This window comes from Diadema setosum, chromosome 2 (genome assembly GCF_964275005.1).
Source record: "Diadema setosum chromosome 2, eeDiaSeto1, whole genome shotgun sequence".
Lineage (NCBI taxonomy): Eukaryota > Metazoa > Echinodermata > Echinoidea > Diadematoida > Diadematidae > Diadema > Diadema setosum.
The window spans coordinates 25,172,858-25,187,400 of record NC_092686.1 but is presented as its reverse complement, the minus strand read 5'-3'; the positions used below and the strand labels follow the sequence as shown (position 1 = coordinate 25,187,400).

Sequence of the window (14,543 nt, the reverse complement as noted above, 5' to 3'; positions counted from 1 at the left end):
AAAAAAAAGAAACAAATCCTGGATCCAGATGGTGGGTTAAACCACAGTTACAATGTAATCGTCTATTCCTTGTGTCATTATCAACTTTTCCTGTAAGTTTCATCCAAATCCTTTCACAACTTTTTGAGTTATTTTGCAAAGAGAGAGACAAATAAACAGACAAGCCAATGCCAGCAACACCTTAATCTCTGTGGCAGAGGTAAAAATGATAAGATCTATAATATTCACTTTGCTTGTCTTTCTAGCTCATCCTCAACCTCCTGAGCAGCATGCTCCCTTTTAGTCAGTTCTTCCATCCTCTCCCGGTCTGCCTCCTTCTCATCCTCACGCTGCTGTCCTCTTCTCTTTATGGTATAAGAAAGCACAACAACAACATCATCAGCATTTATGCTTATTTGTTGAATTAAACAATTATATGTTCTTAAAGGTTATTCCCTGTTGATGTGTTGGTACATTATGGCATTCTGTATCTACCCTACACACAGCCAGTGTCCCGTTACAGAAAGAAGTTTGTAATCATTTGTGAATTACACTTCAGTGAAACCTGTCTCACAGCCATCCAAGGGAGAGAGAAAAAAAAAGGGGCTGTTATAGACACATGGCTGCTGTAGATAGGGTCTTGTAGACAGGCTGCTATAGACAGGTACATACATGTGCAAGTATTGTCGTTGTATACATGTACATGTATCAGTATGCACATGTTTCATACATTGAACGTATCGTTCAATGTATATCAATTGATTGTGTTATTGAACGCTAACATGCATACAGCAAGCAAACTTTTCACAAGTTCACTGCAATGCCAGAATGGTGGGTGAATATACTAAAAGAGTTCGGTAGATGTTAGGTATACAAATCAGGGTGATAGACAGTTTAACTTCTATTCATTCTGCACATGAGGGTGAGATGTGTAGAGACAGCTGGACTGTAGTTTCTGGAACTGTTCATACAATGAACTCTTAACCTGTTCCATACAGGAACCTGGTGGCCTATGTATTAAGTCTATGGGGAATTCGGAATTCAGTATGCAACGCAATGGAAGGCAATTAATATAAAGTCCCTTGACACCAAAGTAAGAAAATGTGATGATTTCTACTTCATGGAATGCATTGAACACCCCCTAAATAATATTGGGTGATTTAAATGTTCCTTTGAAACAGAAATATTTTTATATGCCAAAATTTTAAACTATCATGTAACAGTTAAATACTATTAACAGCAAATTGGAGAGGACATGGAATTACATCAAATTATGCTGTAGGACCATACAGCAGAAACTGAGTACACTGAATCCATGAATGCACTTACAAGCAAGTCTTTCTGCATCTGCTCCTTGAGAGCTAGGAATTCTTTCCTCTTCTTGGCCCCTATGGCTTCTCTTCTCTCCTTTACCATTTCTGCCAGTTCATGTTAATGTGAAACAAGAATAACGGACAAGCATTAGTCTTCACTCAGCTCTAACATGTTCACATTCGAAAGTCACATAGCAGGCCATTTGGCTGCTGGCTTGTTACTCTTCATGACATCAGCATATATCGTAAGAAACAATAAAGCTTCATAGGAAAATTTCCCAAAGGGTTTAATCTGAACATGGCCACAGTGTAGAAATCCAGAATTCACAAATGAGTTCTTGATTATACAAAATCATAACTTAATCCTCTGTTTACTTTGAGTGTTAGTTGGCAAAGAAAACCCCAAAGCCTTGTACATATTGTCCAAAGTCCCTGGCACTGAAAAGGTTGATCTATTCTAGTGGCAACCAGCACCATTAATTCTCAAGATTCCACAATACTTAAAGATCATGACCTATTCGAAGCTATGTTGTGTATTTTAGTCTCAAAATAGCTATGCCTATGGACATAAAAGCAAGGGTGATCACTTCAGAATCCACCTGACAGGTATAAACCCTGTGCACAGCAGTCCATTCATTTTGCCGACCAGTTTGCTGGAGTCAGAATGGTGCAGTTTCTCTTCAGCATATAGTAATTTGTGAATTGTGCATATAGGTAACAGAATTTAACACAATTTAGCACAAGCCTCAGCGAGTGTTCACATTATGGTTTTGAAGGAGCATGGGACTTTCCCCGCATCGCAGGGACCAATGTGAACATTGGGTTAACATGCACAAACCACACCACAGTGTGGTCATCACATTTGTGAAAATACATGTTTCTGAGATCACGACCTCACCATTGTGCCTCTGCTGTTCTTCTGCTGCTGTACGTCTGGCCAGTGTTAAGAGCTCTGCTTTGGCTGCTTCCTCCATACGTTCCTGATGAATCAAGCACAGAAAGGAAACACCACAGTATGGAATACATTCAGTGTTTTCATGACAACTGTATTGTTCATTTCCACCAGAGTACACTTTCAAAACCTCTAGTACAGAAACTATCCTCAATCTCAATTTTTTGTTTTGATTTTGGAATACCAGTATTCAGACTTCTGCTGTAGGCATGTGACAAAATAAATATCACTCTTATCAGGGACTAAGTACAGAGTATGCACATATCAGCCAGGATTAAATCTTTACTAATGCTGAAATATGAAAGGACAATCTTAGATATTCATTACAGAATGCCAGTATTTTCAAAGTATTTGGAAAACTTTTTCACATGTGCAATAATTATATACAGACAAGCATTGTTTAACTAAGAATTGAGGAAAAAAAGAAGCTTGAGAACAAAAAAACAACAACAAAACAAACAAACTAATTGCAGGAAGCGAAATAGCGAGATAGAGAGACTTCATTTGTCATATTATATTTTCTTCAACTGGGGATAAAAAGAAAAAAGTAGTAGCCCTTGCTGTTAAAGATGAGACAAAAATATTTTGTTGTTTTGTTTGTTTGTTTGTTTTTTGTGGCCACAGCTGTCATGTAGGGAGAGAAAACTTTTCTACTTTTCAAACCTCTAGCATGAAAGACTGTTATGGAAACAGTTCTGCAATCATTGACTTTATAATCACAACTCACAAGACTTTCCCTGCACTCTCCTCCTGTTCATTTCAGTACCTTTTCTTGTCGAGAGACCGTCAGCTGGCCCGCCAGGACCTCCATGTGTTTGACGTAGGTCTTGGTCCTGCTTGTCACTAGCTCCAGATCCACTGGTGAGAATGTCAGTCCAACGCAGGGTGTCTCCACCGTAGCGTTACATATGAAGTGCTGCAAAGGGGAATGCATACTTTAGAACTGTGCTGCTAAACCTTCTTCAACCAGAGGCCCACTTTGGCTCCTTCAAATACTTGTTAGGCTCATCTTTTTAGTTTTATTTTTGGCCGACGACATGGTCCACCTGCGAGAGCTTTGGGGCCCACTGGTTGGAAAGCGCAGCTTTAGAAAGCTCACTCTTCTGACCCGGCCAAACGCGAAAAATTAGTCGCGCGAAAATATCCACTTTTATAGTAGTACAGGATATGCACATAATAGCAATTTTGAATTGCATAAAGCAGCTCTTGACCTACGTATGTAGAAAATGACTGTTCATGATCTTAAGAAACAAACCAGAAACATTTGAGTTTCTATCTGTCCATAGTATCTATCTATCTATTTATCTATCTACTGTAAAAGTGGAAATTTTCGTGGTGTTGAAATTTTCGCACATTTCGGGCAACCATAAACTAACGCAAAAATAAAAGCACGCCAATATTTTTGCATGCCACATATTTCAGTAGTTGTCTTGATTCCGCGGAATTAAAAACATGCGAAACTCTTCTTACCCGGCCAAGTGCGAAAAATTAGTCGTGCGAAAATATCTACTTTTACAGTATCTATTCATCTATCTATCTCTTTTCCTTTCTCTCATACCTCTGGGGCACACTGCTTGAGGAGGTTAATGGACTTCCCACAGACATAGATGTCACTGGACAGCTCCTGCAGAAAGAGTGGAACTGCTGACTCGTCCTGTCCAGACATGAGCAGGTATCCATGGGTCCAGTAGTGTTTGTCTGGTGGGCAAACATTCAGGAGAAAAGAAAAATCACCACACATCTCCTTTTAGTTTTTGTATTGGAAAGTTACATTATTCAAATTCAATAGAGAAACGATTTTGACCGTCTAGCTTAAAACCAACAAAAAGTAGGCCAAAATTAATCTCCACTTTTCTACATAGTTTTAAAATGACATACAACTTCTTAAACTTAAACTATTCCTTCCCATTCAGAAGGTGAATAAAATGTGAGAGTTAGGAGGTGCAGTTTCATAAAAGAGGGAAAAACAGGATTCAAAGACAAGGGTTACTCAGGCATGCTGTGAAGAAGTATTAATAAAAACTCAGTGAAAACAGTGCCTGTCTAAACAGAAAATATGGTACAGGAAAACTGCTAGTTTCTTGATTTTAGTTTTGTTTTACGCCACCACATTTGACAGTTGGTTAAAAGAAAAGATTACCAGTACTCTCCCAGGTAAGACAAACTTAAAAATTCTGATTCGGTCAACTTTACATAGAGTCCTAATCTACAACTTTTTTTGTAGGTTTTGAGCTGGACAGTCACATTTTGCTAGTGATAATAATGAAATGTTAAATGCTGAATCATGAGAAACAAGCAAAAGTAAAACAATATATTGACTGATAATCCTCTATGCTACACTTTACCTAGGTATATTTTGCAGCAAGTGTATCCACAAGTCATGATCTATAGCATACATGTACCTGCCAACATTTCAAGATGAAATATCTTACTCGTGGATTGCATAAATCTTATTTTATATGCAAACTTAAGTTAAAAATCTTACTTTCGGTCAAATATTCAGAAAATGCACATGAAAGGTCTATCTAAATATTTTTTTAAAATCTGATTTCTCTGACAGAAAATCTGATTTTGCTATTTTTAACGTAAAAAATCTTACTGAATTTGATAAAATCTTACTAGTTGGCAAGTATGCTATAGATCAGCTGAGAGCAAGAAAAGTAATATGAATATTCAGATTACTTTTCATTATTGAGAGCAGATTATTGCACTTACTTAAACAGATCATTTGTTACGCTTTTTCAATAAGATGCACACATATGAACAAAAACAAATGATTTGCAACCCTTATCCATTCTGATAAATTGCTGTCATCATTAACATCCTTGAGCAATTACCTCTGTAGAAAAGATACGTGTGGTTGGCCTGTATCATGAACTCCTCATATGCATCCCGGCATATGCCGTGAAAAACCCAATCCTGGATGAACCTAAGAAAAGAGACAAACATTTTTAGTACTTATTAGCTTGTTTGAAAGAGTGACATTTTTTCAACAAAAGTCAAAATCAGTCTGTGGTTTTAAGGGACCAGATGAGCATAAACCAGGTCATTTTGTAAGAATGATGGACTGGTGTCAGTGGACAAAAATCTTGTGTTACGATTGACGATATTAAAAAGCACTCACATGAGGTAGGGAGCACAGCTGCTTCGGAGGAGGGACAGCATCAGGCGGTAGTGGTCGGTGCCGGTGCTGTCCAGCGCCTCCTGGTAGAGGTAGGTCAGGAGCTTTATACCGATGGGAAGGGGGTCGCCCAGCCCCCCTGGCTTGGTCCCCTTTCTCCTATCACAGGCACACAATTTGGCAAGAAACCTGACGCAGTGCAGGAAGATACAACATAAGCAATCACTATTCATTATGGTTCTGAGCATATCTTGTACATATCATAATGGTAAGGTACAGCCTTTACACAATCTATACATGAGAAACGCCTTTATACTGCTATAGGAATAATGTTTAATTTTTTTTTTAGCCATGTTGTGCAGTATATGACAAGAATTTACCTCTCCTCATGAATGATGACTTACTGAACAAAGTCAAAGTTGAAAGCTCAAAAACAATGCACAGAGTCAAAATGGAAATTTTGAATTTGACATACTAACTTTGATCAGAACACACAGTCATCAAATTACACTTGACTACAAACTACTCTGTTCTCCAAACCATGAGCACCAATGTGGCACTACAAGCACAGGCATGAGCACAAGTAAGGTTCTATAAACATTTAAAAGAGAACAACCATGAACACCTAGAAGATACCACATGCAGTAACAGAATAACCATGAGCATCTACGACACACCATAAGCACCGACATAACAACCATAAACACCCATTAGACACCAATACTCACCTAAGCTGTCCAAGGAGTCCCCCAAACATGGTCCGCATGAGGAGAACAGTCACCTCCCTGCTGTCCTGCTCAGCATGAGACTGGGCCAGCAGCACCTGAGCGTGGTAGTACTGGAGGTAGCGCCGCACCGCACCCAGGAAGGCCTGCAGCACCAGGCCGCCGGTGTAGGTGGAGTCAGTGGCCGGCTGCTGGGAGGCGTGCCAAAGGCGGGTGTAGTCTGTCCCAGCCCTGGCAAACTCAGCTAGGAGCTGGTGGAAGCTGTCGGGCGTGGTCCCCGTCAGGCAGATGCTTGGGTTGACAGTAAATGAAGAAGATTCCTGGGTTGGGGAAGAGACACACAGTCATATATCGTCTGTTGAGAATGAGAAGGGCGTTAAGTTGTCTTGAACACTATGGGTTTTGTGGCAACTTAACGCCCTTATCATTCTCAACCGACGATATTTACATTCCATGGCCATTTGTTGAATGAAAATTAGATCACCACTTTAGACACCTATCATTTAATTGTCTGTCCATGAATGAAGGCCTTCAAGAACTAAACATGAGATATGAGCACACTATAGCAAAATAATCTTTGAAATAAAAATGATAAGATTTATTGTGTGAGCATGGCAGTACAAGCATAATTTCACAAAGTAGCACAGTATGGTCCAATTGTATTCACAACTTGAACATGCCTACCATTCTTCATGTTACTGTTACTTACATCAGCATTTATAACAACAAAAAACAGCAGATGTCCATCACTGCACAGACATGTTGCCTCCTTGTTTTGTACTGCTTCTATTCAACATTAGTCTCCTCAGAAGGGCTTTGGTAAATGTTTTTTGACAAATGCATCCCAGTGCTAACTTGAAGATGCTATGTAAGCATTCAGTGGGTACTCACTTCATTCCAGACAAACTGTTCTGAGGGAAGCCCGATGAGGATGTTCCAGACATTCTGGATGAGACGTTTCTGGTCTCCAAGGATGGTGAGCTGCCTCCTGGTACTCGGCTGGAGGATGGCAGCCTCCTTGCACCTCAGTTTGTAAACCCTGTCAAGGACTGCAGTTCCTGCCTCTGTTAGGTAAGGTCTCTCAGTTCGACACGGATGGCTAGCAGTTCAGGAAAAGGTAATGATGTGAAGATTGAAAGAACAGTCACTTCCTCTCCAAATATACTTTTGATTTTGTTGTTGCGTGTGTTTTTTCTTGGGGGGGGGGGGAGGGGTGAATAATGCAAACTAAGAGAACAAAACAAACCAGAGAGACAATCCAATGGAAAGAGTTTGCAGGGCATGAGAAAATATTTCTACTTCCCTCATGCCAGCTAAGCAAGGGCTTCATATTCTTAAACAGGGAATACTCATTAACTTCACTTGCCTGACAGTGACTTACAGTTGCACTAGGCAAGTGGGTAAGCTGTTCTGTAGCGGCTTTGTTTGCTTTTTTTTTTCTCATACTTAACCCTAAAAAATTCTGTAACGCGAGAAGGCCTTATCGCGAGGCTTCTTGACTTTGTTCAAGTCTCGAGCAATATTTGAGACCAAATTTGCAACGTCCGCGCATATTTTTGTGAAACCACACCCATTTTTGTAACAGAATGTCACCCCAAAACGGGCACAATTTTGTGATTTTGCGTACATTTCCTATGGAAAACTGTGCTCTGTCATGAAAGTCATAAAAACCTGATTATTTTTACAATTAATCACTTTCATCGATTAATTTTATGCTAATTATGGTAGAAAAGTGGTCAGTGACAATTTCCAATAAATAAACAAAGAAAAAGCAAAAGTTGAAAAACGAGGAAATACATAAGAAATTCTGAATACAATAAAATACATCAGAATTGAAATAAGTTTTGGAAGTTTTTGTGATGTACAATTGTTGAATATGCTAAAAAAGATTTACAGATCAAAAATTAGACTCTCAATGCTTTTAATTAGGCTAAAATATGATCTTGAGTTTAATTTGCAAAATTAATTAATTAAAATTAGAAATTGATTGTTTAAAAAAATCTTATGACACAGTCTTGTAGATTATGATGTGGGTCTCACACATGCAAAATTTCATCGCGATTGCACCACCGATGGCCGAGATCTCGGGGGGGGGGGGGGGGGGGGGAAATACAAATTCTCCTCTCTTGTATTGACATCCAGAATAATTTTAGATTTGTATTTTGCAGTGCTTATTCACTGTGCATTGGTTCACAGCAGTTGTATGATGCATAAATTCAAACAATGTATACAGAACACACTGCTGTGCATTGCACTGCTTTATTGGAAGAAGTTGCAACACATAAAGCACTACTAAGGCTAAAATAATGTGCTGCAAACATTCGTAGCATCAGTACACTCACCTGCCAATGTTCTCCCAGGTCCTGTGTCGGCTGGGTTGATAGCGGAGCGCTGCTTCCCACAGGTTCTCCTTCTCAGGAGCATGTGCCGTCGACTGGATCGACAGCACGGAGTCCGAGTGAGATTCGTGGTACCCTTCGTCATCTGAGGGTGGAGACTTGATGCGGAAAAGGAACAAGGATAAATTCTGTGAATGCTTCCGTGGTGGTAGAGCATTTAGTGCTGGGTGGTTTTATGGTCCACCTTATATTCTCTCTTGGATGCAAGTCTGGTCCTGAAAAGGACCTATTTGTACTCAGTCTCAACATTCCAGCAAACATGTTCTTCCCGTCCTCAGAAACATGAATGATTCTTTTATCATCCTTGGAAGGATTAATGATGCATTCATTATCCTGAAGACAAAAGGGACATGCTTAGTGAATCGTCAAGACTGAGTAGTTCCTTTTCAGGACTAGACTCACATCCAAGAAAGATTACATGACGTAACATCAAACCATCTACCTCTGGACAACATAGTATCTCAAATCATCTGGGAATGCAACATGAATGCATGCTTGCGTTACACCACTTGAAATCACTGACATTTGAGAGAGATATGCTATCATGAAGGCAATCCTGAATGTGTGATAGGTAATACTTCATACCTACAAGAACATTTGATTTACACATTATTGTCTTAACCCATTGAGGACGAGTCCCAAGTATCCTTGGGCAGGTGTCTATGGGAAATGCATGTTGCAGCAAAATCAGTCCATCCTCAACGGGTTAATCTATTGAAATCAGGGGTTTCAAAGTAACATGTTTCATACTTTATAGTGCATCCTTTACCTTTGTGTTGTTCTTCATCTTGGGTGATGTTGCCTCCCTATTCTTCTCCATCCTTCACAGGTTGCCCCCAATGATCCTTGGGATCATCACTGGCCCTACCTTCCCCCTTTGTTGGCTCATTCCTTTGCTGTAATCCCCCCTCCTTCAATACCTGTTTGGCTCCCTGCCTTTGACACCTTACCTACCCCCACTGTTTTCTTTGTTCTGTGTCCCTAGCCCCTCCTGGACAGTCCATGTTGTTTGTAGTCCAATGTGTCTGCTCACCCTGTAAGTTTGTCATTTTTCGTCTATAAATGAAGATTTTGCTAGGATGTAAAAAGAAGAGTGACACAGCTGATTGAGAGGGTACTCACATCACCAAGCTGAGGAACTCTGAGACCCAGGAAGGCCGGATTGGTGGAGTCCGGCAGGCTCGGAAGGGTCAGTCTGGCATCAATCCTTGTCACCTGACTGTGGACCAGCCCACCAAACAGAGACTCCCTGGTGCGCCGCTCGTACGAATTTCCCATGATGCTCTGCAAACCATCCAATGAACATTCAGCATGTTTACTAGCCAAGACGGCAAGTAGGCATTACATAACTCTGCTCTTAACTGAAAACAAATGTCTAGAAGACAACTCGCTACTACAGCTTCCATCTCAAAAGTCAAAAGACACAATCTGCAACACAATTCCAAACAGAAGTCTGCACTTCATAGTTATGTTGCTGAGACCCAACAGGAAAACATACATGAGTACACCATTGTTTTTCTATTATTAATCAACCCTCTTGGAACCAAAACTTCACCTGTCATTGACATTATTTACAAGCAGGTTGCCCATGGCAATGACAACGTTAATCAGTCCCAAGAAGCCTAGTTGAATACACTAAAAGAAATATTTTTCCTTGTTTCTATGTTCTCACACTTCACTGTGGTAGGAAGTGAATGAAGATCAAGTCAATCGAAGAACCATCTGCCGATCAGTCAAACTTGTACCAACGTTGATGCTAAGAAATGCCGATAGGCACAATAATTTGTAAATCATTTAATACATGAAAACAAATAATTGTTGCATTGCTGCCACATTCTCACATCTAGAGATCCTGACCTTACCATTGGTACTCATACTTGATATGGCACATGTCTCAAAATTACGTTTCACTACAACGCAAAATTTGCACCCACCTTGACTGCAAACAATCTGTTGCCACATAAGTCTCTTCCAGGTTCTGTTTCAAATATCTATGAAATTGAGAACAAGAAGATGAAGACACAGTAGAGCAGTTATTGTGCTGCTACTGTCACATCCCAAACAATTGCTATGTGAAAATGTGAAAATGTAAAATTCACACCATGGATAAAATGAAACGTACAGAAATTAATTCCCCAGATTACAAGGAGTCTCCCTGAAATGATAATTCTCCACACCTTGACAAAATATTCATCAAAGGCTCTCTGATTCAGGAATAACTTTTGCCTATACTGTGAGGGAAGTATCTACATTACACATTTATTGTATCAAATTAGAAATGTCTGAAGTCGAAGATTGGACACCAAAATTTCCCCAAATGGTGTTTTTCAAACAATCATGGTAGATTAATTATTAAAGTCTATTCAAATTCTAACACTACTTGACTTGTAACACATAATGTTGAAAAACAAGTCATCAGTACTTATTTCATCAAAAGCAACAACCACTGACATTTGTTTTTGCACTTACTTGGAGATTGCATCAAATGTGTGTATCCCAAAATGAAGTGCAATCAATTGACACACATGTCATACTTGCTCTTCAAATATTTGATATATTATACAAATAATGCACAGGTGTGAGTGCGTTTGTGGAAATGCAGCGCACTCGAGGGTATTCACAATTGTGCAACATGCACAAGGCGAAGCCGAGTGCATGTTGCACTACATTGTGAATACCCGAGAGAGCGCTTCATCTCCACTAACGTCATGAACTTAAACCTGTGCATTATTTGGTTTATAAAATGGGTCGAAGAACTATCTTTAGTATAATATCAGTCTATCAGATGATAAGACTTCCTATTTCAATACAACTGGGCCACTCTTCAATCGGCTTTACAGATGATCACACAGTGTGCAGTGGTGCTGCTCGCACACGCACGTACAGTAGTACGTATGTATCACATACGTATCAAAGAGATTACACCAAATCTCTTTGGTACGAAGACAGTAAATACCCGCACCAGCGCCGCTTGCTCAGAAGTCATCTACCATAGGATAACACGCCGTGTTGTTATGACTTTTCGTTGCACGCTTTTTGCACGGCCATGCATGTTAGTAAGAAAATCAAGAGCACACATGTGACTCATTTCAGCACTTCTGATTGGCTACATTCTTGAACCCATTTTATAATGTTCTCTTTTAAGGATATCACTTCATATGTCTAATACTTTCACTTGTCACTGTGAAAACAAGAGAACATTTTTACTAAAATAATGTAAATCAAAATGCAACACTTTCTAGAATGCAACATTTCAGATACCTGTTCAGCCTCTTCTGTGGTAGGGAATTTAGACAGGGTGTATGATGCTTTGGGGTTTTCTTTGCCAACCAGCACTCACAGCATACACAGAGTTATTATACCGAGTTAAAGTATTATCATTACAGGCAAGTGCACGTGTGCGTTTGGGGTGAGCAGTGAATTGTTAAAATTTATGTGGTTTACCTTGCTGTCAAGCTGACATTCATCACTGGATATGACTGAGATGCCACTGTCATTGCCAGGTGTACTGCTATCTTCACCTTCAAACAACTCTCTGGTGTGGAGTAAGAAAACAAGAAATTTTGTTGATATCAAGAATTACCCTTGAGAATTTTTTGCTTGATAATCAGATGATTATTCACCTTGTGAGACTTTCATCTCCACCAAGTCAGCGAGAATCTAGACAATTGTGCAGAATCATATAAACAACAAACTGTAACTCTGTCACAACTTCACCATTTAGGTAAAACTTTTCACTGATTTCTCCTCATCAATGTACACATACAGTACTAAAAGTATTACGGATTCATTAAATATCACTTGGGTAAAGGGCTGTGTTCCACAATGGCATATCAAAGAAAAATGATACCTAAAAAGTTAGCATATGGACGATTTTAAATCTGAGACTTGCTCTTCAGCCAGATCTCCAGTTTTTCTTTGCAAAGAATGCAAAAAATCAATAAATATTTGCTGGTACTGTGCAGCAGTAGTCCATAGTCTAATACAAGCTTGCCCACTTAACATTTGATGATAAGCTTCAGATAGATTATTATTCAACACAGATAGTCATTCTTTTGGCAGCTAAATTGCCATGTGTTGGAACTAGTTGCATTGCAATGTTTGACATTATTTGGAGTCTGATTAAGAAAAAAAAAAACACACACACACATTGAAATCAAACATTGTTTATGTGCAGAAGCAGACTTTCAGATGATTTTTAGACTAGTGCATTATGCTACCATACATTCAATGTATTCTAAGCAGGCAAAATTGTATCCGTTGGATAACTTATACCTTGTTTTGGACTTAAACTTTTGGTTCATGTCTTTTGCATCCAGTGAAAGAAAGTCTTTTTTTTTTTTTTTTTCCTCAATCCAATTATGGTGCATATAGCAGCATCTAAAGGTGACATGAAACATACCAGAACATTTGGTAACACACCTGGCATAGTTTGTGTATGGTCTAGACCTGTCATATATGTGGATGTGGGATCCATCGCCATGGAACCAATTTCCTTCCGGCAAGTAAATATTTTCCTGCATGTAGAAAAGAGATGTTCACAAATACAGTTAATTCCTATTATGACGAACAGGGTTATAACGAAACTCTTGTAACAAAGAAGAAAATATTCATATCCCAAAACTATTGTCTTTATATCTTTAATATACTTTATTGGTCGGCTATAAAAAAATTCGATATAAAGAAAAAAAAAACTGCTTGTCCCAAGGACTTTTTTTTGTTATAATAGGAGTCGCCTGAATAACTTGAGCTTGCTGTGTTTCCACTGTCTCCCACTGAGAAAAGAAAATCAAGAAGATATTGTACTTTCCTAACCACATTGACTATGACCATTCTTCTTCTTAGAACTCTTTTTTTTTTTTTAACGAGACAACAAAAGCCTGCAATTAAACAAACACTGACCCCGTTTACAGTGCGAGGCTCGGCCGCGGCTCGGCCGCGGCCGTGCCCAGCCCCGCTTCAGTGTAAACGCGCAAAACGCCAAATGCGAGGCCAAAATTGGCCTCGCATTTGGCCTAGCTCTGGAGGTGGTCTCGGCCGCGGCCGAGCCGCGGCCGAGCCTGGCCTTTTCTTGGTGTAAACGCAAACTGGGCCAAATGCGCGGCCAATTGCGCGGCCAATTTTAGTCTGGGTTCCAAACCCTCTGCCTGTATCTTTCGCTATTCAGGATATTAACCCCCTCAACGTCGAAAACTAGTATAGTTGAAGGTGGTTTTGTCCTGCAAAGGATTCTTTCCTTCGGCAAAGGCCTTTGCCCGAACGGCGACTTCGTCGCCATTTAATTAATTTGGCACAGGGTCTGAAAACCAGACAATACCAAATTGCATTTGCTTACAAGCAGAGCGCCACTACGACAAAATATTGAAAGGTTTGAATCAAAAGCGCGGCCGAGCCCAGCAGTGTAAACGGACAAAATTGCGAGACTCGGCCGCGCAATTGAGGCCGGACTCGGCCGCGGCCGAGCCGCGGCCGAGCCCGGCCCCGCACTGTAAACGGGGTCACTGCTGTCTTCAATTCTTTGCATGAAATCTACCAAAATAAATTCACAGTGAAAAAAATGTGGCACTACATGGCAAAGACACATTCTGCACATTCCAAGTGGTGAATGCCAGTGTGCAATATAATTTGGTTGGGGGGGGGGGGGGTGAAGTACAGATACTGCACAAAATTGTTTGCATAAAGTAGTCTGAGTACCTGGTACTTGATGTGACCACTCCAAAACAACAAATAGAATAAACATTTTCTGCAAATGAGATCACTTATAATGCAGCCATGAAAATGAAAAATCCCGAAGTGGGAGAAAAAGAGAAGTTGGAGATGGAATTTTGTATTATTGTCATCAGACCAAAGTGTGATCACTGTTACTCAGTATTAAACCAAATACAAACACCAGTTCTGACTTAAAGGTCCTGTTTACTTTTGGGAGCAGTGATTTAAAAAATGTTCAAGATGTCACATTTGATGCATATGTGTAGGTCAATTGTATCACAATACTTCCTGGCATATAAAATTTTTGCAATAAAACCTAAAATATAAGGAGATATTACTATTTTT

The 14,543-nt window shown here is 39.7% G+C and overlaps 1 protein-coding gene across 1 annotated transcript in view; it reads right to left on the bottom strand.

The window, feature by feature from the left end:
• LOC140246243 (gamma-tubulin complex component 6-like) overlaps positions 1 to 14,543 on the bottom strand; it is a 39,508-nt gene that overhangs the window by 18,959 nt on the left and 6,006 nt on the right. The window contains exons 4-17 of the mRNA XM_072325699.1: positions 12,912 to 13,006; positions 11,934 to 12,024; positions 10,424 to 10,480; positions 9,612 to 9,773; positions 8,433 to 8,587; positions 6,982 to 7,189; positions 6,094 to 6,410; positions 5,369 to 5,554; positions 5,082 to 5,173; positions 3,803 to 3,942; positions 3,011 to 3,160; positions 2,191 to 2,272; positions 1,309 to 1,397; positions 229 to 344 (exon numbers count right to left, since the gene is read on the bottom strand). Coding sequence (XP_072181800.1) covers positions 229 to 344; positions 1,309 to 1,397; positions 2,191 to 2,272; positions 3,011 to 3,160; positions 3,803 to 3,942; positions 5,082 to 5,173; positions 5,369 to 5,554; positions 6,094 to 6,410; positions 6,982 to 7,189; positions 8,433 to 8,587; positions 9,612 to 9,773; positions 10,424 to 10,480; positions 11,934 to 12,024; positions 12,912 to 13,006 — 1,940 coding nt within the window. The remainder of the gene's footprint in view (positions 1 to 228; positions 345 to 1,308; positions 1,398 to 2,190; positions 2,273 to 3,010; positions 3,161 to 3,802; positions 3,943 to 5,081; positions 5,174 to 5,368; positions 5,555 to 6,093; positions 6,411 to 6,981; positions 7,190 to 8,432; positions 8,588 to 9,611; positions 9,774 to 10,423; positions 10,481 to 11,933; positions 12,025 to 12,911; positions 13,007 to 14,543) is intronic.